The sequence below is a fragment of the Bacillus rossius genome, chromosome 6, assembly GCF_032445375.1.
Source record: "Bacillus rossius redtenbacheri isolate Brsri chromosome 6, Brsri_v3, whole genome shotgun sequence".
Lineage (NCBI taxonomy): Eukaryota > Metazoa > Arthropoda > Insecta > Phasmatodea > Bacillidae > Bacillus > Bacillus rossius.
Window position 1 is genome coordinate 39,052,211 of NC_086334.1, and position 27,000 is coordinate 39,079,210.

The 27,000-nt window shown below is 35.6% G+C and overlaps 1 protein-coding gene across 1 annotated transcript in view; it reads right to left on the minus strand.

Moving 5' to 3' along the window:
* LOC134533060 (mitogen-activated protein kinase kinase kinase 11-like) overlaps nucleotides 1-27,000 on the minus strand; it is a 141,663-nt gene that overhangs the window by 25,839 nt on the left and 88,824 nt on the right. Inside the window, exons 2-7 of the mRNA XM_063370257.1 lie at nucleotides 25,920-26,100; nucleotides 24,631-24,779; nucleotides 22,228-22,403; nucleotides 19,594-19,834; nucleotides 16,806-16,919; nucleotides 9,695-9,865 (exon numbers count right to left, since the gene is read on the minus strand). Of these exons, the coding sequence (XP_063226327.1) occupies nucleotides 9,695-9,865; nucleotides 16,806-16,919; nucleotides 19,594-19,834; nucleotides 22,228-22,403; nucleotides 24,631-24,779; nucleotides 25,920-26,100 (1,032 nt within the window). The remainder of the gene's footprint in view (nucleotides 1-9,694; nucleotides 9,866-16,805; nucleotides 16,920-19,593; nucleotides 19,835-22,227; nucleotides 22,404-24,630; nucleotides 24,780-25,919; nucleotides 26,101-27,000) is intronic.

A 27,000-nucleotide genomic window follows, 5' to 3' on the forward strand; every position in this document is an offset into this window, starting at 1 on the left:
TTTACGACGGAGAATTATCTAAATTATCGTTTACTATTGTTGCCTCGCAGAAGTTAACTAAATGATTTAAATTTAAGGATTAAGTTTAGTGGTAAACAAAGAACTATACGTTATGAGTATCTTTTTATCTGGTACGAATGTCTTTACTAGTTTAACACGCAAGTACTAGTTAAACAATGATTTTTAATATACCTATGTTTCAAGGCCTTCCCTCCCTTATCATAATAATTGTTTCAACCTATACTTAAAGACATTTGCTTTATAAAAATTTCACTTCTTAAATTGTTAAAGTAGTAATAAACATAATATAGTAATAAAATAATAATATAATCAAGCATATTCAAAAAAAAGTATTTCACCGAAATTAAGCACCTACGAGGTGACTAGCCTCATTTCATATTTATACTAATGACCGAGAGTGGTGAAATCCTTTTCAACCTCCAACGAGAGGTCCACTAAATTAATTTGTGTATGTTTAAGCATTCCGTTTATAGGCTAGCACACTCTATGTAATTTAAGATACTTTAATTGTTAATTTTTACATACGTAAGTTCAGTCTTTAGCAAACTGACTAACGTAAATAGTTTTAATTTTTAAATTTTTTTTTTTTACTCTGTAATACTTCTCTGATGCCTTTTGAATTTTCATGAATGTTGTCCTGCAATTTTTTTTATCTAGTGAATTTTTGATTACATTCAATTTTTTTAATAAATAATAACAATAATCTATAAAGTAAGCAAGAATAATTTTTGTGGTAATTTTTTTAACTGCCTTTTGATTTAAAAAGTTTATATTTTTTATTTTCCTTGTACGTAAATGTGATGTACAGCGACGTATATAGAGTCTGAGCACAGAAGCTGTCACATCTAGCCATTTTTTATTTTATCTTTTGCATTCTACCCCCAAAGTCGTACTTGTTCTACACCGTTAATGATCACATTGTTTATTTAAGTAAGAGCTACGTGACTTCCAGACGGCAAACTGTTTCTTTTATATGTGTTTTCAAAAGTAGGAATTAGGTCAAGCTGGCCACAGTGCAGCACAAAAATCAGTCCTCTGAGCCAACGAGCCAAGACTGGGTCCTCTGGGTGAAATATCCCATGACCACTGGAGTGAACCCTGGGTCAAATCCCCAGCACTCTAATTTGGACGACCTGTCCAACCCTTCCTTACTGGCAGTGTGAAATCTATCAGCAGTCATGGAAGGTCGAACCGCTCAATTGTAATTCACCCATTTTTAGATTTCGTTTAATATATTTTTATTGCGATTTATATATATATATTTTTAAATAATTTAAATTCAAGTGCGAAGAGTAGTTAATTTATTTTTTTTGGTTTGCAGAAAACTTTTAAAAATAGATATTCAATTTATTATATTAAAAACATCAGAGTTGTTGAGGCTGAAATCCCTAAAAGCAAAATATACAAGGCAGTCATCACTCTATAAGATTATATATTTAAAACGTACATCATATTTCTTACTCATTACATTAACTTTAATTAGAGGTATAATCAAATCTATTATTAATAATATTCCTAAATTCATTCAAAGTATTTTTACCCTTTTCAAATTTATTAATGTGGTTGATCGTTTTGGGTCTCGAACCCAGTCTAGCTTGGGGAAAAAACCCTCGTAGGTCTCTTTGCTCCGGCCTGTTGGTCTGATCAACCATCAGTGCACGGACATACGGAGCCTACGTAGCTAAGATCCGTAGATTCCGGGACCTAGGTGTTGCTTCGCTTTTAGCAAGCATCAAGTCTTCTCCATAGCCTGATTGAGCAGGGCTGAGTCCCAATGCCTTCGGCTTCTTGTGGAAAGATGTTTTGTACAGGGGTTTTAATTCCCATTCTAGTTTTAAGTTACAAGGAGTGTATAGTCTACATTTTATACTGAGTGCAAGGACGCAGGTACCTTTTTCGCCTCAGTGGCCTTATGGCATCCCTCACAGTGCCCAACAGATGGAATCTACAGCTTGTCCAATCATAGAGATCAACCACGTCTAAATTTCACGTCATTAATTTAGTACCTACTAAAGTTTATAATATAAACAGTATTTCAAGTTCACAGAATCATGTTTTAAATCATGGTACCCTACGAGGTCCGAATACGTCGGAAGCCTGACTTTGAGACGTGACAGCGCTGCGCGCGCGCGATAAAAGTTAGTAGTAGGATACAGGGGAACCTGGTTACTCACCTAACAAGAAGTGTTGTTTTTTTTTATGCTCCGCATTCAAGCGGGGGAGTATGTGCCGTAAATTAGGTATTTTGGCACGTTTTTTTTAAATTTTATCATAATTTTAAATTTATTTTTGGAAATAATTTTATTTTCCATATAGATTGGTTTCATAAGGGAGTAGTTTTTTTTAAGTCGACTGTACCGCAACTCGCCCCTGGTCGACCTTAGTGCGTGCCACCTCCGACAGAGGGAAGTCTTTTACGATAGTTCACTTCGAGCCGGACGACGAGAGTTGCCGAAGGTTTCCGACGCCCCTCCACCCTCTAGGACGAAGTCCTTTTTTTGAATTAGCGACGCGGCGCGGATGTGAGTGGTCTCTTGCTCTGCACTCTGGAACGACCGCGTCGGTAGACCGCTGATCGTGTTTCGGGCTCCGTCCAGTTAAATCAAAGCTGACGCCGAGCAACAGTACTAAGATGTAGTCCGATCAGAAAAGGGATGTTTCCCTATTTACCTTTTGGTTTTTTATTTTAGTCATCTCAGTATAGCCTCTACATAGTAATCCTAGTTTCTCCGCGAACCAAATTTCTTGTCTGGTGCCGCATATATTTTTTTCTTTTAACCGCGACGTCGGCCGCGCATCGCCCTCCATCTTCCGACCAGGCAACATGGCTGTGCCTAACAACAACTACTACCCTGTTTTGGTAAGTTCTCTCTTCGGTCCTTTGAACTTTGTCTCTCTTGCGGTCGTTTTCTGACCCGACCTTGTTCTGTCTGTGGTGCAGATCTAATTTATTTTGGTTTGGTCTGTCCACAGACAGGGTCCTAGTCCCCCCTCCCGAAGAGAAAGACACCATCATGGGGAACTAAGGAAGCCCGGCGACCTCCAATTTTGAATTGGTGGTTTCGCCAGTGGAAACCCTCACTCCCAGCCTTTTCGCCATCAGCTACGAACCGCCAGAAAATCTTCAGTTCGTGAGAGCGAGTGCCAGTGAAAGTTTTTTTTTTTTTTGGTTTTATTTTGTAAATTTCCAAATGTAATTTTAGATATCAGATTCGAACCAGTTTAAGAGTTTTGGTCTCTTCAGCCATCTCTAAATTGTATATGTGAAATGGTTATAACTAACCAATGATAAGCTAATATGGTGATTACAGATTATTGTAAAATGTTAAAACTTTACGGTTTATTTAAGAATGATGTGTTTGAAAAATAATTTTCTATTCGCGGCCCGGGTCGGCAAATGATTAGGTAAAATAAGCTCTCTTTAATAATGGTTAAATGATAGAAGTATTTTCTCTTTATAACTTGTAATAGAAAATCTTGCAAACAAACTTTGATCTTAAATAAAAGGATGCCTATAAACGTAACTGTTTATTTTTATTACTTAAGGCAATAACGATCCACACTAAACTCCCAGGTCTTGATAGGGAGTTTACAAATTTTCTTTGGACCCACCCCGTGTCCACCTCTGATGTTTAAATTTTGTTCTTAATTCTTCTTTTTTGCCCGCCACTTCCAAGGCCTGTTTTGTCGACATCTTGTCAATATTAATAACAAGGACACGAGGGGCGTTTCAGTACCTAGAAACGGAATTTATTTTTTCTTCTTAACTGTAGGCCAATATGCAGGATGTACCTGAAAGTGTTGCATATATGTTGCAATGACACAGCGATAGAAACGTGTGTGGTAAATAGCACAAAGACTTACAAACCTTACAAACAGTGAAAATATTGTTTGGATTTCATCGACTTTTGAAGCTTATTCACGTACGTGATTACCGATACAATATTAAAGGTGCTGGCAACATAGACTCCATTGTTCCATTTGATGGCATTTGTTTCAAACACAACGAAACCTACATGCTTTGAAGAAAAAAATAACCAAGGAGAAATTTTAACTCGTGTGATTATTTCCTTTGACAGCTATCTTTCCACGACCTTAACCATTCAGTCATTTCTAATTTTATGCACGAAGAGAGAAAACAGTATTAAAATGGTTTGTATAATAGGTTATTGAACCAAAATTACACAAATGTTAGATAATTTACTTTAAGAATAATGAGTAATGCCCAAACATTGAAACTGTGAATATATGCTTATATATAACTGTTTCTACCATGCTCTCAATCAATCATGTTTGAAAGAAAGTTGTTGATTGTACATATTTTCAAGTAGCAGTTGGGCTCTCCCAATAAGCTGCCTGCGAGAATCGAGATGCCACTCGTAACTCAGAATACTTTACACATGAAATTGTCCAATAATATTAATTTTACGATTGAGAACTCCTTTCAGATTAACTCAGAACTAATCCCCGGTGATGTGGCCAGCTAACCTACATGAAATGACCAGCTTTGGAGGCATTCTGCACAATTTTGTTGCATAATAGAATTATGAATACTGCTACATACGAGGTGTGTTCAAAAAGTAATGGGAATTTTCCCAATTTTGTAATTTCACAGGTTGTATTAGTCCAATTTGTGCAATTTTTTGTTTTTTTGTAGGTAAACATTTTTGTTATTTGTTATCAGAATGGAATAAAGTGTATCAATGTTTTAGAAATGTTAAATATTGTTTTTGCAACAGGCTCAGCCGCAGACTAAGGCTCGGGAAGTATAAAATATTGCTACACTATACTCCATTTTATAACAACATTTAATGCAAATTCTCCGAGCCATTTTCTTAAACAAATAAATAAAATAAATTGCTGATGGTACCCAAACACATTTTACCTTTTTGACAGCTGAAAACAAACTAATCATCCAATATGACTAACAATGTACAGATATTGTTCAGACATGTTTACCAACATAAAACAAAAAAATTGTGCGAATCAGACTAATGCAACCGACAAACTTACATAATTCTCGTTATTTGTTTAACACACATGTTATACAAATTAACAGGATGTTTAGTAGATTTATGAATTTTTTGCTTAAATAACACTTTTAACTAGGACAATTATTTAAAAAAAAATATAAATTATGCACATATTTTTTTTCAATTATTTTGATACTGTACTAATACTTTGATATCGTCTAACAAGTGATAATTGGTTGATATCCAATACCAGGTATCGGAACAGGCCTACTAACGACACTCTCACACTGTCAAACTTTTGCTACCAAACCTTCCAATATGATTTGTCAAATAATGATGGAGGGTTATTGAGTCACCGAAAACATCAATAGCACAACTACAGTTGTTTGTTAAGTTGGATAAATTGAATTTCCATAAACTTTGCATAAACAACGGGTTTTAAAATTCGCTGGTCGGAATCAACCAATCAGAATCATGCCGGGTGAACATGGAAATGGTGTCTGTTTCCATCACAACAAATCTTTAAAATGGTAAAGAACACACAGGATAAAAAGAGGTTATAAAAAAGAAATAACTAAAATAATGTTAGTATGAATGTTGTAAGGAAAATAATTTTATACGTAAAAAGCAAATTATGTATCTATAACATTGAAAAATCACTCAACATTTATTTTATTATGTAACGAGTATCTATACGAGTTCAATTTATAGATGTTTTAAAAGTTTAAAAATGCACAAATATCATAAAAACTTCAAAAATTGCATCCAGCACTGTGATTCATTATTTAAAACTTAATTTTAAAAAAAACATTAAAATTGAATAGTTTGAGATAGCTCAGTCCAAAAATAAAATTTTGATAGTGGGACATGATTTACAAAATATTTTAGGTTATCTGTCAAACTTTATTTGACACAGAAAATTAGAAGCCATTTTTTGTCCAATACTGCCCCTCCAAATCTACAGTCAAATATAGTTGGAATGAAAAATTAGACACTGTGACAGGAATATAGCCAGTTAGAGCTCAAGATGGCCTCTCACCTTAGTCCAGGAATCCTCAAAAGCCCCAGAGACCCAGTGATCCATTGAGATTCTACCAAAACCCTCCTAGCTCTCCAGGTCAGTATTGTATATGTATATTGCCTCTCACTGCGTTCACGTGTCATTGGAACGAGAACTTCTGATGGACTTGCTCCAAGCATAGGAGTTGAGTATCACCATTCAACAGACACACACATACACACACACATACACACACTCACACACACAGAAAGAAAACACATTTTTTCACGTATGCCTGGTCATGACATTTTGCTGGTTAGACTATCTTCCTCAGAGGAAAAGAGATAATAACGCCATTTATCTTAATACCCTTGGAAGCTGGACGAACAAGCACATTGCAACAACATACACTCTAAAATGTGTTAACATTGTGTGTGTATTTCTTTCTATACTACAAGACCAGTTTGATTATTAATGCTACTATCCATTTTTCACTTTAAATGTGATGCAAAACTACATATTTTTCCATTGTAAACAATCCCACAAGTTGACCTATAAAATATTACCTGTTAAATTATTTTATATGATACCCTAAATTAACAACATTTTCTTATATTGTACATTAGTTATTCATAAATGAACAAATAAATTAAGAGTTTAACATCTCAACGACATTGAGGTGATCATTGATGGATGAGATGGTGAAACTAAGACTCATTGATGGATGAGATGGTGAAACTAAGACTCATTGATGGATGAGATGATGAAACTAAGACATGGAGTTAGCAACAGAATGCGTGAGAGGATAAACTTAGAATAGCCACTCCAAGAAAACTCCAAGAAAACCCATTTGCTCCACCACATTACCCACTTGCAAATCTGGGCGAGACCTAGCCAGGAATCAAAACAAGACTACCATGGTGAGTGGAGAGTGAACAGACTAATCTTTTCCCATGGTCCCAGTTGTAGAATCCAGTTTTAATGAACACTTACACCTCGAATATCTTGGTCACCATATTTTTTTTTTTTTAATCTTAAACCTATCAATGCAGCAAATCATAGTTCTAAGACTTGGGATTAAAAGTAAAGTTGTATGTATTAACCAGCTGCGGAAACAAAAAAGGAACTTCTTGCAAGTTATCATTATGCTATCGGGTCATTCAAAATTTTTAATTATGATTAATGAATCAGATAACATGTAGATAGTATCTGGTACACACATAACAATAAAAAGTAATTTTCAGTGCTATAAAATTAGAAAAACAGCAACATGAAAAAATCATACCAACTCATTCATAGGGCATTCAACAACTAAATGCATTCCCACATTTTGCAGCATATCACACATGAACTAACAGCTGCAAATAGTCATTTAAGTATAAAATAGAAATAAATTATATATAATACAAATAAATTGATAGTGTGATTTACTTTCCCTACTCTGCCCAAATAACACACAACAAACCAAACAGTACAACAATAGTTGCAGGTTAGCAAAAAAAATAATTTTAAAATGTTTTGGAAATCAAAAGCACTGGTGTACCTTTTCATCCACTCAGGTAAATACTTCCTATCCAGATACTACTTCAATTCTTACCTGTGTATTGGTAACAGCATATTCATTTTCATAACCATGTATATTTTCCTAGACCACAATACAAATAAGCTTGTTCAAACAGTCCCAAAGTGATGGTACAGACCAAACATAACTCAGAAGTATAAATGGAAACACACACACACTTATACAAACCATGCTGTAATATATTCTTCACTTACCAGTGTTTCCTTGCCTACATCCAAGTATGTAACAGAGATATTTCACCTGGTTGAGCGAAACTCAAGTGTATCACCACTAAACATAATACGTAATTACGACATCCAACCATTGGTTACTAGTGCAAAAATAGTATACTTATCCTTGTCTTGTTCGTAACCATACTCAAAAATATCTACAACAGAGAAACCACTTACTAACTTATATTTCAACCAAATTTCTACAAAAATGCAAGAAAAATAAAAAAGGGTAATTTTAAATTTAAATTTCTTTAGCATTAGGTACACTGGTGTACTGTATATGGATCACAGAAAACTAAAACTAGTATGTATAAGGCAGGGAAATGTGAAGTTGTGGTTTAAATGTAGGTTTCACCATAGTTAATTGCTGATTTGTGATGTAATAAATAACTCTACTAATATATCAGGAGAAATTTTGACCAAAATTAACAACATTTCACAACATACACTGACTGTGCAGTACAAATATGGTTGATATAACTTCTCAAAATTCTAACTGATACTAAAGAACAACACCTGATAACTTTAGAAGTCTTTATTCCTTATCACCAAAATGATCATGATATTGTATCGAAGAAACCTTTACGCTCAATTACAATCTCAACAAAAACAAAAAAATTATATAATTATGTGTACTGCTAAGCAATTCCATAAATTACATCTACAGAAAAACACAATACATATATAGCTTCCAAACGCAGTGCTCGAATGATCATGCTCATAAATAAAAGTTTCAACTTACATAGGAAAAAAATTATAACAGTAATATAACACATAACATGTGATGCAAATTATAAAAAAAATAGCTCTACACATCACTACAAATACTCATGCATTCACTAAACAGTGCTATTAAAATATGTGAAACTTACAACAACAGTTTAGAAGCTCCAATGAATTGCCTGAACAGAAACAAGGTGAAGTCATCAACGAAAAGAGTGTAACAGCATAAATCATATAGTATACAGTTCAATTACTATTGCAAAGTGAAAATTTACAAAATGAGTGCGAGCATGTGAAAAAAATATAACTTTTCTGCTAAAAACAAAAAAAAACAAAAGTTGCAAAACATAATGGAAACCAAATGTGATACGTATTCATAACATCTTTCTCAGGAATGGTAACAAATTATTTTTTTTTTTAAGTTTTAGTTTTTCTCTCTCTCTCAAGTCCTTTGTCCAGCTCTTCACTCAACTGCTGACTTATTTTAACACTGTTTGTTCACACAGACTGCAGCCCTCCACCTTGATACAAGCCCAGAGAACAAGACAAGACCAGCCTGCACCACGACGTCTGCCTCGGTCGTTTCTAACCTGTTCTCCTCCGCCAGTAGGTCACACACGCATCTTTTTGACGTTCACGAGCAAAATGATAACGACAGCTACCTGCGTAATATTATATGCAAAGGATAAGCTAAACTGACTAGCCAACAATTCCAGTTCATAACATTGTAAAATGTCACATAAAGCTCTACTTCTATGCATATACACTAATGTAATCATAAACAAAGTAATAATTAATGAGTAGAAAATATGTAATAAAAAAAGTGTCTAGTGGTATTTCAATAGCTATGTAAAATATAATTTATAAAGAATGAAGAAATATTATGAAGTAAGGCCATAATCATTATTTAATGTTAACAATTTGACGAACTATGGGAGCAAACTATCGGAATCACCAAATCCAACAGCTCATGTGGAAAAATTTTTTTTTTTTAAAACTGGAATGTGTTTCTCAATCAGCCGAACCGATAAAAAAACCCGCGGGAAACGGCACGGGAGCAACAAGTTTGGTCACTTGGAATTGCGGCCTATCCTGAACGCGCACAGCAAGCTGTCGAGCCCTAGCACGTCCGGCGGTGCAGACTGTCTCGGCCTGGTGGATACCGAAGCGGGGCCGGCCATACCTATGTCGTGCAGCGCGGCTGCTCGCTGGCCGCCCGACTGTTTCTCTAGGTTGGGCGCGGACTTGCTCCAGCGCTTCTGCCCGTCCACCACGCGGGTCATGATCTGGCCCCTCTCCCGCTGGTGGCAAGTGCTGGGGCCCCACGTCTTGCCCTTCACCCCGTCTGCCGGCACTGGCCAAAACAGAACACAACCAACCCGTCCCTGTTAGCACCTCCCGGCCCCACCACCCCTCCCCTACCCCCCGTCACCGCAGCGATGCTGCAACTCCCCTGAGCTGCAAAACACAACACCCAACAACAGGAGCCGCAACGCGAACTCCACTCCGTAACTACGGTCCCTCACGCCTATTCCTATCCCCACACGACAGTGTGACATTCAAGACATGGGCCTGCTTCAGTAAAATTGCTTTTTCCATGGTTTACGTATCCACGGTACGCATCAATCGTAGTTCCACTGCCTTGATAATTTATTCACCTAAACGAAACCAAAACCAAGAGGTACACCACTTCGAATTGTTTTAAAAGATTTATATTCACATATTGTTTTACCTTAGTTTTAATTTTTAAGATTCTCTTATTACATACCCTACCTATTTAACACTTATTTTGAAAGTCAAAATTTTGAATCCTGAAAAAATTGCACCAACATGACTGTGTCACAGAAGAATATCTAACGGAGTTAATTTATGAGCAGTGCGAGTTAGTCTGACACATAGCTGACATATAATGTGACAAAATGCAATTCACAAGCTGAGTAAAAATTATGTATGTATTTGAAGTATTAACCAATTTAAAATGAATTTTTTTTATAAACAAATAAGTTTAAACATCAAATAACTTCGTTTGTGTGTTACTGTATTGCATTTTTAAAACCAATAATGCAATAATGTATGTAATTGTGTTACAAATGAACTCATATTGGAGCCTATCCCTACCAAAAATTTTCATCTGGGAGATACTGCATTGTACAATAAAAAAAACTTATTCTTTTACATTTCCTGCCACCCTAAAAATATACATAAAATATTTTTTTGTAAATCAAGAGCTTTTCAATAACACTTCAATTTGCACTCTTGATACAGTAACTGTACCAATAAATATTCTGCATCCCATTCTAGCATTATATGTATCCCAAACAATGATGTGCGGTTTCACTTCATGTATTCTCTACAAGCTAAAAATTAATGCACGTGGAAAATTTTTGTGCAATGTGTCTATAGTAAAAAATAAATATCCAAAATTCCAAAAACATTTTTAATACATAGCTGAATTTTATTGACACAATTAATAAAAGCATAATAACATTTTTATTTGAGTACTTCAAACTTTTCTTCAAACTATTACTTTCTAACGGTGCAAAAAAGATATCTATCATGATGATACACCAAACTTGACTCTTTAAAAAAAAAATCAAAATCATGTATCGACATAAAGTTTCCAGAGCTAATTTCATTTATAATCTTTCAATACTAAAAGACTGGACAGTCTGAATCATTTTTCTCCCCAGACGGAGCTGTGATAAAAGTTTGGAGAAAGATGCTGCGTACAGTGGACAAGCATTTAAAAACAAAACAAAAAAGTCAGAAAAAAAAATCACTAAAACATGCTAAGCTTCAAAAACAGCACTTGAAGACATGCCAATTGAACAACATACAAAAGAGTAGAAGCTGAAATCAACTAAGCTAGGTACAATAATAATAATAATAAAAAAACAAAAAACGTAACAAAATCACTGCTCAAAAGTGTAAAGGAACTGACAAATCTGTTGCTAATACTACATTTATTACCATCCTATAATGAATACAAGATGGTTTCATGTTGTAACAGCCCATCTTACAAGTCTGGAGCACATGAGGTATATTTGTTTCCGCAGCAAGTGGAGATGAGATGATTCCCGTGATGAAAGAGCAAAGGTTCATCACCACAGGAGGCAATGGAAACACCATACAGCAATCCTGTCTGCAATGTTTCTCTCAACATAAATACCTCCTACCTTAGAATTATCCAATACAAACCTACATTTTTGAGGCAACAGGGTAGTCTATCTGTAGGCCATTATTACTTTTATTAACATTTATCAAAAGTTGAGTTCATTAGTTGTCAATAAAAGAGATGTGACGAAAAATTTTCTGGGAAAATATAACCACGTATATTACAAAAAAACAACAATTTACAATATTAAAGATTTTTATCATTTAAAATATGAGAATATACTAACATAATAGTAAAATCTTTTTAGGCTGTAGTCTTTACACATGTATAGTATTTGGTATTCATCTACTTTTACAAACTTTATATACCATTTGTAGAGTTATACATTACCATTTATTAGAGTACATGTAAAAAGCTTTTGAAGTTAAGAAAAATAGGCATAGAACTGTGGAGTATGAACATATTTAGTATATTTTTTTCTTTCTTCGCCACTTAATGACTCTTATTTTAATATTCGGTTGTGTTTGTACAAAACAGTTGATAAAATTTATTTGTGTGTTTCTGTGAAAGTATAAATCATTAGAAAATATTTCGGTTCTGCAGAAGATTTTCTGGTAAATATCCGGTAAATAGCTTCTGGTAAATTACCTCAAAAATGCTTTTCCGAAAAACCTTAACATTACTAAAACACCTCAGTAGTCATAAAAACAAATAAAAAATATCCTAGCCAGAAATATAAAAATACACTGAATGCGAATAACGAGGACCTTCGCTGAGTATGGGGGCGGTGAACCGCGGAGGGACAAGGAATGAAAGTATTTGTTATTTCATTTTCCAAGGCGAAGGTTCCATCAGACACGTAGCTGCGAACATTTGTACCTCTGATAATATATAGAACCCAGAGGTTTTCAATTTTTTTTCCTGCATTTCTTGAATTTTAGAAAACAAAGGTTATAAACAGGAAATGAATAATTCGTGAAACATTATATATAGGAAGTAAATACATTTATTTTCCTTATGGGGAAAGCATTGGGACTTTGAAAATATAACGTTATAAGAGGAAAACAATATAGGCAGGAACATGATAACATTATGGAATGGCTTATTAATCCCAATTTAAATTGTGTATTAAATTGGTTACACTACTGCAGAACAAGCACGGGAGATGTATTTTACAATGATGCGACTCATGTCAGGGAAATATTGACGTACAATGTCAATGAAACAACTATTACTCCAACAAGTGTTTCAATATCAACAATAGAACAAATTACGACAAAGGGAAAGGCAAACAGCAATAAAACAGTTTGATTATTTGATGCTATCAGGAAAAATTAAAAAGTGCACAGTAGTTTAATTAAAGTAGACTGAGAAAAATCCTATGTAGTGTATTATTCTCTAAAAGAATTTATTGGTTTTAACATTAAAAATTTTTTTACAAGTCTTTGCAAGAATATGGCAGTTTAAACTGCAAGAAAATACTGGAGAAATTCGTTGCTAGGTTTTGCTGGAAAAAATGTCAGATCCAAGAGAAATATTTTGGTTGTAAAGCTTGCATTAACTGTTAGAAGAAGGCACTATTTCAAACAAATAGGTACGTGAATTTCGTAAGACTGGCGGAGTTGTAGTTTTTGTTGACAAAACCACAGCTACACCCAGCGTAATTTCTTGTAAGAACTCAAATACAGAAATTGGCATCAAAAAATTCATTAGGACAGGTCCAGAATAAATTATTGTGTACTTATATGGAGGAAAAGGCTTAGTTCTGAATGGTTCTTTTTTTTTAAGTCAAAGCAGAAGTCCAGAGATAACTTCGATGATATTAATTTTGAAGCATATCAACGTATGTGAAAAATGGTTACTATTTTTTCAGTAGAACAATAAACCACAGCATCATACCTAAACAAGGCATTCAAAACTTACTGACTAGAAACAATGACAAAAGTGAATTTTTTGTATTTAGTAAAAATAATTTCAGCAAAAAATTTAATTTCTTATTATGTCATTAATTTGTTATTATTTTTTCTTGTTCACTAATGGTGGTGACCTTTTTATTCCGGTTTCAATATTCCGAAGTGGTATCTATGTGTTAAATGGATACTAAAGCACTTTGGGTAAAATATTGGTGCAGTTAAATTTTTTTGCTATGCCATAAATTTGACTCTTTTTTTCACACCAGTTAGAAGTGAGTTAAACAACGAACTGAGACATATATTTGGCTCCCAGTTGTTACATCATTATATTAAAAAATTTTAAAAAATTCACCAAACCATGAGGGACAAAGTAATGATTGGACAGCAGTTTTAAAAAGGTGTGACTTGATTAAGTTACCAAATGGGTGATCAAATACATTTCTGAGTTATGAAATTGCTGCTTTTTTAAGAGTGACTCAAGCATAATGCGGGAGGACAAGGCAGTCAATGCGTACTGCAACCAAGAAGGCTCTTTTGTTTCTTGTCCCGTTATACTAGTCAAGGGGTTTGTGTGGTTCTAGACTGGGAGAATAAGGAGAAGGGGGGAAAGGGGTGGATCAGTTGACTTTTTAAAAAAATATATAAATGTGAACACAGTCAAAATCGTCTAATAGCATGTGGCTAATAACTTAAAAGACTTACTTTTGGTAGAGCCAGAATGATTAAAAATGAGCCTGGAAAAAAATTAGATTTCATTCATTCATTCATTCGCCTATAAGAATAACGCACTCTAGCTGATTTGTGTAACAATACATTCAATGGTTCATTTTCATGTGTTTTCTAGCTATAGAAATGTCCACCTCATGTCAATGGCCCAAGCAAGGTATCAACAAAGTAGGTTTGAGAAGTATGATCCTTCAAATATTTTTAAAATATTTACTACTTAATGCACCTTCTTTATTAATAATATACATAAACAGTTCAGAAATAGATACTTTACAGTAAAATACAAAAATATGCACATTTATAGCGATTTAAATATATTCTGATATCTTAACACAAAATTTTCTCTTAAAATGTGCCCAAAACCTTTTGTAAAAGTCTGAAGTATATTAATATTCAACTGAATGAATATCTAAATCTGTTGAGTCTCAATAGTTAAAATTATTTTTCTCTCATTTATCTTAATCTTATTATTACTAAGTATAAATTTGAAAAGTAAAAAAGATAATGAAACTATAGAGAATTTAACAAAATAATAAATGATGTTTTGCAGATCCCTGCAAACGTAATGCAGAAGAGGCATCTTTTAAAAAATCACCATCACTTATCACTAGGGGTATGCAAAATTCGCACTTGCGATAAAACAATTTTTTACGCAAATTTTGACATTTTAAAGCGAATAATCACGAATTTGCAATAAAATCATTTTTACGCAAATTTTAACAGTTTAAAATGAATAAACCAGATATCCACATTATAGGATACTATTTTTAAGCAAATCTTAACGTTTGAAAACAAATAAACCCGATATCCATAACTATTTGATTAAACTTTGCTAAAAAAAACATACTTCTGACGAAGTCCATAACGTAGGCCTAACTTAGTGCAGAATTAGTAAATCAACACGGCCGCCATAATTCAACTAGAGTACGATACGCTGCTTCCTCTCACACGCGAACATGTGACTATGTTTTTAGTATTTATGGTAAGAAAAACGGTGTAAACATGTATAGAGTCGAAATTGAATGTTTTGAATAACTTGAACGATGTAAGCAAAGACGTGAGTATAGTTTGAGACATTTGTACACAAAACATCAAACAAATACGCAGTAGCTACACAACATGTCGTTACTCGCTGAGCTCACACAATGATGCAATCAGCAGCAGCACAGTGCAGCTGGCAGCCGGTAGGCTGCGCGCTCAGTCACGCTCACGCACACTCACACGAAGTCACAACAAAACAAAGCTGTTTACGGCCGTGCCCGCGCGTGGTTGAATACGACAAACTTGTAAACGGTATTAATTGAACTTGAATGGCGTGGTAGTTGTGCTCTAATACTTACGTGGCGTAGGCCTACATACTTATCCGAAGTAATAAATATTTTTAACAAAAATGCGTTAATTTACCGTAATTACTTTTGTTGACAAAAATGCCGAAACCTGTATTGACTGCCAAACAACGGGCCGGAGAGTTTTCACAACACGATTTGTATGCAAGCGATGAAAAAACCATTTTCTGTCGTTTTTGTAATGTGTCTGTGACATGGGACCGCAAAGACTCGTGTGCGAAGCATATTGGCAGTGAAAAACAAGAAACGGCCAACAGAAAGTGTGAATAACTTAGTGAGCATAGCCTACTTACTGTGTTGTTTTTAATTGATTTTCATTTATTTTAAGTTAACTTTCAATTTAAATATTGTTTGCTGTGTTAATAAAGTGTTATAATAATTTTGAAGCGGTAAGTTAAAGTAAGCAGTTTGCCAATGGTTTGAAGTGAACAATTCAGTGAGTACAGTAAGTATTTAAATAAGAATTGAGAAATGACTTCATACTTCTCCAAATACTGGACATTCAATTTTAATTATACCTCTTTAAATGTCACCTTTTTTAATATTAAATAGTTAGTATTTGGTGTGTATTAAGTGTTAAAATAATTTTCACGACACTTGAGATATGAAATTGGTATTACTGTTATCCATTTTGGTAGTCAAAATAACCTCCCTTTCAGAGAAAAATAACACCGATTTTCCAGAAAAATAACCTCGAATTCTGTGAACAAATAAACACGAAATGTGCATACCCCTACTTATCACCAAACCACATTTATCTCTTACAAGAGAGAGCCCAGACTAGCTTGAACGTGACATCCACTGGAACCTGTAGCAATTCAATAGAACTAAAACTGAGATGATGGCACATTTTTAAAGTGCAGTATCTCAATCTGTGACAATACACATAGCTGATGCTTCTGCTGACAGCCTTGCAGATATTATAAACAGAAACAGTCTTCTGGGCTGAAATAAAAACAATATGACTGCAATTCACTTGCAACATTACCTTTTATCACGCTATAATGTACATAAATGTGTGCTTAAATGCGTATGCCGAAAATATTACTCGCGCACACAAGCAGATTTCAATCTAAAAACTAGCTACTTTTCGTGTGTTGGTGAGTTAGCATTCACTCCAAGGTACACTACTTCATTTGCAAGCTATTACGCAGCGAGTGTTCAAAGGTAAACGTGACGCCAGCAGGTACTCACGTGCAAAGGCTCTCAGCCGGGGAATGTTGGGAGACCCCGGAGGGCTATTCGGGCTCGACACGTTGTGGGTCTTGCGGTCCGCCGACGTCTGGACCGTGATCTTGTGGCGGAAGTCTGCGCCAAGCAGTCACAATGCTCTCAGCACCCATGAGCAGTGTGCGCTCAGGTACAAAACCAGCAACCCTCAAGAGGACTACAAGTACATGTTGGTCAACCTTAGAACTGTTATCACAAGGAAACATGCTAATACTATGTAGCTCTATAGGAAGTCAACGTAAATAACAGATGTCAACATTTCCTCAATGGATGAATATTATGATCCCTAGTTAGGTTGCTTTTGTGTGGAAAGTCACCCTAACTATCATATGCACAGTATCACTGTTAAACATCTATGACAACCATCCATAAGGAAACAACCCAACCTGCATGACATAAAAATATGAATTCACTTAAGAAATGGCTCCCAAAATATGGAACAATGATCGTTTAACATGTTTTCATCATCAAGGTACAATTTTTTGTTCCCCTTAAGTTAATATTGCTAGTATCATTTTTTTTTTTTTTTTAAATAATGTGGTTTTTCATGTTTTTGTAAGAATAAAGCTATTTTGAACATTTTTTATTAATACTTAAATGGAACTTTGCACATGAAGGAACTTTAAATCTATGAAACCCACACACACTTGATTCAAAATTGTCAGCTCAAAATGGAATTCAACCTCTTTAATGGGGAGGAGGGACCATAGTGCCAAACAATAACAAACAGATGAGTAGAGTCTGTATTTTGTAATTAGATTATTTTGTATGTTGAAATACTAACAACCAACCTGTAAATAAACTTTTCAGAAATAGGTGTTATATTTTTTTGTTTAATTAATCCCCCATTTCCCTCCCTTAAAAGGGGGAGGCAGTGTGCCACCTTGCCCCCCCCCCCCCTCACAACCTGGATATGCTACTATATTGATCATTAATAATCTATATAGATGCTATCACAGTTCTGTATAAAAATATTGATATAAGTAAACATGTATCCAACGTACAGAGTGATATTTATGCAGTCAAACAAGCTTCCTCAAGCTGCAAGAGACAATGTAGTAGAAATTTCAAAATGAGAGGTGAGTAGAAATTGAATTGTTTACTTAAAAGTCTCATGATTAAATTGAAAGGACGAAATTTTAATATGCAACAAAATGTGCATGGGTTTTTTTTTCTAGGCTTGTGATTAACACACATGTCATCCAAATTGTCAAATACTTACTGTACACTAATTGGTCACATAACTCAATTTTTTTTAAATACAAAAATGTTAGCGTATTTTGTAAATTCAATTTTCATATTTTGTATCCAGCCATATTCACAAAATTAGAATAAAAATTTGTTTCCAAATTATCAGTTTATCATGTTGGTTTTACCTTTTATGATAAAAATGGGTGTCAATTATTCAATCATATTGAACTTATAAAATAAGGTGTGACAATCAAAACATTTTATATTTCTGTTAGATGAAACACTTGGCTAATATAAATTTTTAGAAATAATTAAATGAAAAAAAATTCAAAATTGAAAGCATATATTTTAGTATAATTGGGTTTGAAACATTTGTTGTTTGTTTTCAATAAACAACATAAATTTCAACTCTTAAATTTAAAATTGATTAGCGATGGATGGGTCTACAAATTTTAATGGTCGAGTTGGGCCAAGTTCAGTATGTAGTTTTTTCACCTGCTGAGTGAACCGCAAACTTGATTATTTTTTTATTTTTTAGTCGCTTCCTAAAAAACTGTGTTCAGCTCAGGTAGCTGCAGAAGATTTTTTTTTTTTTTTTGAGCTGTAGTATAATTGGACGTAGTTATGCAAAAAGGAACCAACCCACAATTTTGTTATATTTTATTTGAAAATAAATTAAAATAGTAAAAGGTTGATCGTACCGTTGTTGCTATTATTATATCAGTATTTATACTAGACCATTAAAATTATACCCACATTATGTTATCAATACGAGAATTACAGTTTATAATAATTAACTTTAACTTCAAAATGCTCAGAATAGGTTTCATGTGGGTTGGTTCCTTTTTGCATAACTACGTCCAATTAAGAGTATTAGAATGGGTTATGCTACAATTCTGTGTGTCAAAATAAATAATGCTACGATCGTAACACATATCACATAGACAATTCTTTACCTGTTATCTTTAAAAGATTTGTGCAATGGGAGTGCATGACTTGATGTAAGTTTTTGGACATACGCCATTGCTAAGAACTTTTTCTGTTGAAGAAAATCTAAAAAATAAGTCGTACCTGTGTTTCCGTACCATGTGCGTCTCTGCCTGAGTACGGGAGCAGATAGTAGTTCCCGAAACGTCGCTTGTTTCTGTTTTGGTAAAACTATTGTGTTCGTTTGTCTTTTCGTTTTGTCGTGTTTTTGTCTCGTTTCAACTGTTGTGCTGAATTATTTTGGGTTCAATATTTTTGTGTTGTCATCAGTTGTGGGGGTTTTTTGTTCTCTTAGCACATTTTTCTTTGTTTTTCTTTGTTTGTTGACAATATTCCTGCTACGGAATATTTTGTGGTGTTCACATCCGACAACAACAATTGTTTGCTTAATTTTGTGTGTTTTCTGTCTTTTTTTTTTGGGTATTTTTATTTATTTATTTTATTTTTTAGTTTTTCTTCAACAGAAAAAGTTCTTAGCAATGGCAAATGTCCAAAAACTTACATCAAGTCAATTCTTTACTTCTTCCCCCATGGCTTCCAGAGCCAGAGGGAGACGGCGGGGTCAGCGACGCACCTGAGGGAAAGCTGATCTGGCCGGGCTCCTTCTTGAGCATCTTGAGGCGGCTGCGCTTGAACTTGCCCTTGCGCTTGTTGGGCGTGGGCGTCTGCTGCTGGATGATCATGATGTGCAGCTCTCGCTGCAGCAGGTCGATCTCGCGCTCCGCCAGCTCCTGCTCGCGCTGCCGCAGGTTCTCCTCCAGCGCCTTCTGCTGCAGCTGCGCCCGCGTCAGCTCCTCCTCGCGGCAGCGCAGCTCCTGCCGGCACCGCGTCATTCCCCCCCCTCAGCCCACTCGGCCGTCCGGGTCCTCGCGCCCGTTCCTCCAGCGGCCGATCTTCCCTGTTTCACCCCGTCTCGTCCGTCTATCCGGCAAGATGTCAGATAAACTTCAATGGTCTGGGGATGTAGAGCAACCCCAGCGAGAAAGTGTGTGCTCCTGATGGTGGTCTGGGGATGTATGAACAACCCCCAGAGAGAACTGTTTGTGCTCCTGATGGTGGTCTGGGGATGTAGAGCAACCCCTAGAGAGAAAGTGCTGTGCTCCTGATGGTGGTCTGGGGATGTATGAACAACCCCCAGAGAGAAAGTGCTGTGCTCCTGATGGTGGTCTGGGGATGTAGAGCAACCCCCAGAGAGAAAGTGCTGTGCTCCTGATGGTGGTCTGGGGATGTAGAGCAACCCTCCCAGAGAGAAAGTGCTTTTGGTGGTTGTCTGGAATTCATTTTGTGAAATGCTAAAATTCGAATAATTGTACCTTAGCGCTGCTTCTGCCATTGGTTCACTGTTAATCTGGAGTAATGAGAGCCAATTAGAGACCCCTCGCTCACGGAAGTGTCGAATCACAAGGCTACCCAGTCGAGACGACTCGCAAGTCAACAGCCAATGAACAGGTGGCATTTGCCCGAGTGTGCAGAGAACTGTGGAGTCTATCCTGGAGGTCATTGAACCCGCGAAGTTTTCCAGTCTCTACTCATCGGTCTATCTGGCAAGATATCAGATAAACTTCAATACAAATTACTATTTAAATACATTTCAACGAATGTACACACATAACATGCAAAATTGTTTTAAATTTTTTCCTGCAAATTGCAGAATTTGCACTGTGGTCACTTACATCAACACTACATAACAACACTGCCTGACTGGAAAAAAACACACACACACACACACACACACAAATTTGTTTGAAAGACTGCAAATATTTGACAGTAAGTCAAATTACTTCACAGTTGTTTCAATCCTTTATGTTAAATTAATGTTAGTTGAAAGACATTTGGTTTGAACATTTGGTTTGGATATTAAATACATAGTTGTATGAAAAATGTATGATACTGTTTTACAGTTAGATACTGACAATCTACCTTTGTTTTCCAGCTTTTAAAACACATTTTCAGTTCATTGCACACTAATGATATCAAGCTACTGATGTTGAATTCCACTTGTCAATTTTTACTAATGCTTTGTAAATTAATTATTCCAGCAACTTTACAACAAAGTTCTGCAATAGTTCAGCCAATAATTACATCACCCCCCCCCCCCCCCCCCAGATTCATTAAAGGAGAGAAATAACTGGGACTTTGAAGTAACTTTGTTACAAAAACATTTTACATAGACGAGATAGTTTTGCATTTTCAAGAGATAAAAATTTTATTTTTACTGATGGCGTAAACTCTTCTACTGGTGTGAAAAATGCTAATCTGCTAATTGCCACACACATTCATGTTTCACGCTGAAATCCAGCCCAGAATTCATGGCACCAAGACTGGCTGGTGTTCCTCTACACCTCAGATCAACTACTTAAACATGATAAGTGTATGTTAACTGTTTTATCAGACACAGAGCCTACCAGCTAATCTGAACATTCTGGAATCCGTTTCTGTAAGTTGCACCTGTCCGCAGCAGCATAAACATTTTTTTTCTGAAACTCAGCCTAGTATGCTGCTACTGAAGTTGACAAGGTATCAGGACACAGATGACTGGCTGGAAGAATACGTAAATGATGTATTTAATAGTCTCAGATCAGCTGTGAATGAACTACGTGTGTTGGCGGACGAGGTTACTCACCTCCTCCAAGGAGCGGCAGGCCTGAGCAGCACAGGACAGATAGCAACACAAGTTCAGAACAGAGCGCAGAGAAGGATGGCATACAGCATGGGCGTCGCAACCGGGGGGGGACGGGGGGGACGTGTCCCCCCCAATAATAAGTCTTCAATTTCATCCCCTCCAATAATATATTTAGTTTCGTGGTTATATTAAAACTATGATTTCTGTGATACAACCCAAATGTTGTGCATGGTGCATTTAGTCCAATCGTGGTAATGTGAGCACTTTTTTAATTCAATCTTCGTGTAAAATCGAAATCAGGTCCGGTACCGAATACAGATATGTTAACTGTGATTTTTACAAATTTGTTCTCTGAAAATATTTTTTTATAAAAAAATTAATTATATATATTGCAACCAACTATGATTAGAATATTTAGAAAAGAAAAATTCCTAAAAACCACCCTTTTTGCACCTTCAAACCCCAAATTTTCCCGGGGGAGGACCCCCTGCTTTTTCCCAGGGGATGGATATTCCTCAACAACTAAATCAATTGCAGTCCCCGTCCTTGCGACGCCCACGCACACGGAGGCGGGCCGAGACCCACCTTCTCCTTCATGCGCAGGCCGTGAAGCACTTCCTCGATCTCCACCTTCCAGTTCTCCTGCATGGTGTGGAAGCTCTCGTGCGGCGTCTGCGTGAAGGCCGAGTGCACGATGCCGTCCAGCGCCACCAGGATCTCCTCGAAGGACGGCCGCCGGTGCGGGTCCGACTCCCAGCACGCTGCAACACGCGCACTCATCATCTGGCTGCACGGTGACAACTTCGACCAGAGCACGTACCCCTTTAAGAGTATCACGTGTGCAGGGCCGCAACTGGGGGGGGGGGAGGGGGGGGGGGGGGCGGCACACGCCCCGGGCGCAAAGCTGTGGGGGCACCGAAATCGCTTGTATTGTAATTCCTACTTCCGACTACAACTGGTAACCAGTAAAAAGTTTTTTTTTAACTTGCATGCCAGGAATGTCTAATCTGATTTACAATATAACGTCTCAACATATATAAATAATGAACAAGTCTAGTGATTATACGGACTACTTTATAGACATAGTGGGTTCATGCGTGGAAGTTACGGTAGCACAGAAACTGTTACATGTAGGTATGGAAAATGCTTAAATAGCACCATTTTTTCGTGGGAGGGACCCTGGTGTGGTATGAGCCAAAAAAAAAAAAGGGGGGGCGCGCATGAATCCATTCATGCCCCGGTTGCCAGAGACTCTAGTTGCGGCCCTGCACGTGTGAACAAATGCACAGGCACTTACTACACCAGCAAATTCTAACGCTTCTATTGTCAAACAACAGTAAGTTGGAAACACGCGCACGAGATAAGACTTCGTCAACATCCAGCATCACTCTACAGTCGACTGAACAACACGTCAAAAATGACACCGAAGCCTACTATTACAGTTACACGCAAGAGGCTGTCACGCGCACATTTAATCACTGTTTTGAACTTTCTTAAAGCCGGTAGAGTAATGTCAGAATCGCAGGGAAACAGAAGTAGGTGGGTAATGGAGTTAACGTGTGTACCACATAGGGCTATAAATATTGCTCGATGTAGGATTGAAAAAAAAAAAAGTTTTGAGTTGAAACATCTTTACAGCCAGTTACTAGAGGCAAGATTACATGGTGAATAGTAATAAAACCGAAATAACAGCAAAATAAAGTCAATACACCACCAAACACCGAAATGGAATAATACCGACCAGAAGCAAAAGTACTTCAGTTGCCTCATTATTATTAAAATATAGAATTAATAAAATAAATATTTAGTTTAGGCAGTTTATAAAAAATTAAAATATTAACTACTAAGTAAAAAAATTATTTAGTATCCATGCATATTTGTTACAAAGTAAAGCATAGCAGTCTATAGCTACATAAATGGCTTAAGTCATACAGAAATGTATAAATATGATGATTTTGGGTTTTTAACATTGCATATAAATTTTTCATATATATTAATTGTACACTAAACATACAAAAGAATATTGAATGTTACAGTTGCGGTTTCTTGTTTCACTTACTCTTATCAAACATGCATTGTTTTATGAACACTTTTAAAATGTCTTACCATGAATTTTTACAGCAGTAGATCAAAGTCATTGTTCTTGATATGTCCTTTTTACATGTGATTTTAATTTTTAATAACAATAAAGAAAAAATCCCCAATTTTTAATGATGATACTTGCTTTCTTTATACATAAAACCATAAAATCTTGGCTACCAGTTACAGATTGCAGCTGCAGCACATGATTTTGTATATTTTCCAATACTTATACAAACGTTTACATATTTTCTGATATTTTTGTAAACATATTCATACTTGCTCATACTTTGGCACAATTTTGTTTTCTTTTGCAACTTGTAATTCACAACTCTAAACTCTCTAACTCTGAAGTTGGGTTCAGAGTTAGCACTAGAATTGTAACAATTTGTATAGACGTTTCTAATAGGGTTGTGTATCATATTTCAGCTATTGTAAACCCATTAAAACATTCTTAAATTTCATTGAAGACACGGACACACATTAGTAAATAAAGGTCTAGATTCAACGCATGATTATACGTGCGGCCACGCGCTGTTTTTCTATTTGAATAATTACTGTATGAACATTTTTTTTCCAGTCACATTCCTAACACATTTTTGCTAAACTGAGCAGTGAATGCTTCTTGATACATTGATTTAAATAATGTCAGCTATAATTTTCACGCTTTTTAAATATTTGTTTGGGCTCTACATCTTGAGGACAACTAACACAATGCTAGGAAGTAGAGGAAGAAATCAGCCATTGCCTGTTTTAAAGGAATGTCCCAATAATATCTACGAGTGATATCGGGAAATCATGACCAACAGAAATAAGGATGAGTGGACATGAGTGGAAAATGAAATCGACCCCAGGTCCAATATTTCACCAGCGGGCCACCTCACTCGGCACACAAGCCCTGGCACCGACCTTCCATGAGCTCTCTCCAGGGCTGCGGGCAGGTCGAGGGGATGGGTAGCTTCAGCTTGTTGACTGCGACCCCGTAGGCCACCGCCAAGGCATCGATCCCCTTGTAGGGCGTCTCCCCCGTCAGCAGCTCCCACAGCAGCACGCCGTAGCTGCCACACAAACACACACACACATGCTGTGAAATACTCTGCAACACACCACCAACAACCATACAGTTCATTAATGATGCAAACATCATACTTCATACATGTACATTTTTATTTTACACACTGACATGCCAATAAATTCATTTGCCACTACATATATAGAAAATACTGTAAAAAAAAAATTTTTTCTGCTGAAATTGTACTCAAGAATTTAAAAAAAAAATTGTAAACAAAATCAATTGAAAGTTTCATTAACTTGCTCATTATAAATAAATACACATTCACCACCCTCTAAAAGCACTAATTATAAATTATTAATCCTGTAATTTGCCTTAAGTTTACAATGTGTAATATTCTCACAGTTTAGGCTGAAATTAATATAGGCTTTCTAAGTATTTCTGAATGTATTTCTATATTTTCTTTTACCTAAGGCGTGCAAAATTATTTTGGTTTCACATGCCTCCTTTCATCAACCATTAAAGTATCAAGTATACAATAAATTTAACCCAACATAAAAAATTACTTTCTGTTGAAATGTTTATCTTAAAAAAATAATCAAATTTTAGCTTCACCAGTATTTTAACTTAAAATAATGCTTGTGTTAAATCACACTTAATTTTTTCAGATATGTAAATGCAATGGCTTGTCACTGTCGTGTTCTTCAATTTATATAATAAAGTTAGTGGCATAAAACTACAGACTGTGAAAACTCTTGTCATAAACTTTTCAGGGGACCTAGAAAAAAAAGCACAATGTGAATATGGGTACACTAAGGAAAATTTATTCTACAATGCAGGGTGTAAAACCTGGGTTCTACACTAGAGCTTTGACCCATAAAATTTTGAATGTTAAGGATGAGGTGCTGAGGGGGCTAAAACTAAATACATAAGCTGAAAGAATTCTGGATCTACAGCTGATGTGAACAAACCCCTTGAGCAAGAAGACAATAATTTTGTAACTTGTCAACGTATGCACAGTTGTAATGACTAGGAAAATATATGCCTAAAAGTAATAAGAGATATATATGACATTAAAGTTAATTACAACCAAAAAAAACTAAAACAAAAAAATAATGGTCACACATATGCCATCAGATGATTTTAGATCGGAAGACCACTCACAAAGCCTGGAACATACACTCACCTCCAAACATCGCTGGCTTTTGAGTAGGTGGATGTCTTGATGACTTCGGGCGCCATCCAGGCATAGGTGCCCGCAGCCGACATGCGGGTTGTTTTGTACACTTCACGCGCCAGACCGAAGTCGGTGATCTTGAGCGTTTTGAACTGGAGGTCATCGTTCTCAATAGGTTCACTCAAAAGAACTGCACACAAAACATAAAACTAGATGAACATTTGTTTTACATGCACATTAGTGAGAACTATTAAACAAATTACTAAGTACTTCAAGTCCCAACATGAAGCTGAAAACCATTTGATAGTAGATACTGTACGTGGAAAATAATGTAAATTTAAAAATTCAAAATGCAAGAAATTTATTTAATTGACAATGTTTGCTATACAATGGTATTTTAAATTCATTTTATAAAAATTAGGAGACTTATTTAAACTGTATAAAATAATTACTGCAATCAAAACACAGAATTATACCTGCCGACACACAAACACACACAAACACACACACAAGTACATACCAGAGAAATTCAAATTCCACAACTATAACCCGAAGGTATGGCTACGGAAAATATATATCAAGCGTACGGTTTATAGAACTATTAGCTAATCAGAGTGAATAACACAAAAACTTTTCCTGCTTGTGTAGTACATTTTGTAACTATAGATTCAAAACATTTGGGTCCATTCAAAAATATAATGTAAATATAAACATGCTAACATTAAATATTTTATCGAGGTACTCTTTCATGACATGTAATATCTTAAACATTCATTAAATTAGCCTATAATGTATTAAAATTTTAACTAGTCATAATGATTAATAAAGTATCATTTTAACATAATTTCAACCACAGTCGTAATTATTTTTAATGATTTTCAAAATATAAGATTTCCGAAAAAGCTTACAGTTTGTGATGTTTTAACGTTTCTCGCAATGGGTGTAAGATTCCGTCCATAATTTCTTGCCGAAGCTCGCAACCATTTTCATTTCTTTTTACAAGTCATAAGACTAAATGATCCAGTGAAAATCACATGCCACTATCATAACATGTTATTTCTTCAAATTTTTTTTAAGAATTGAAAAACTA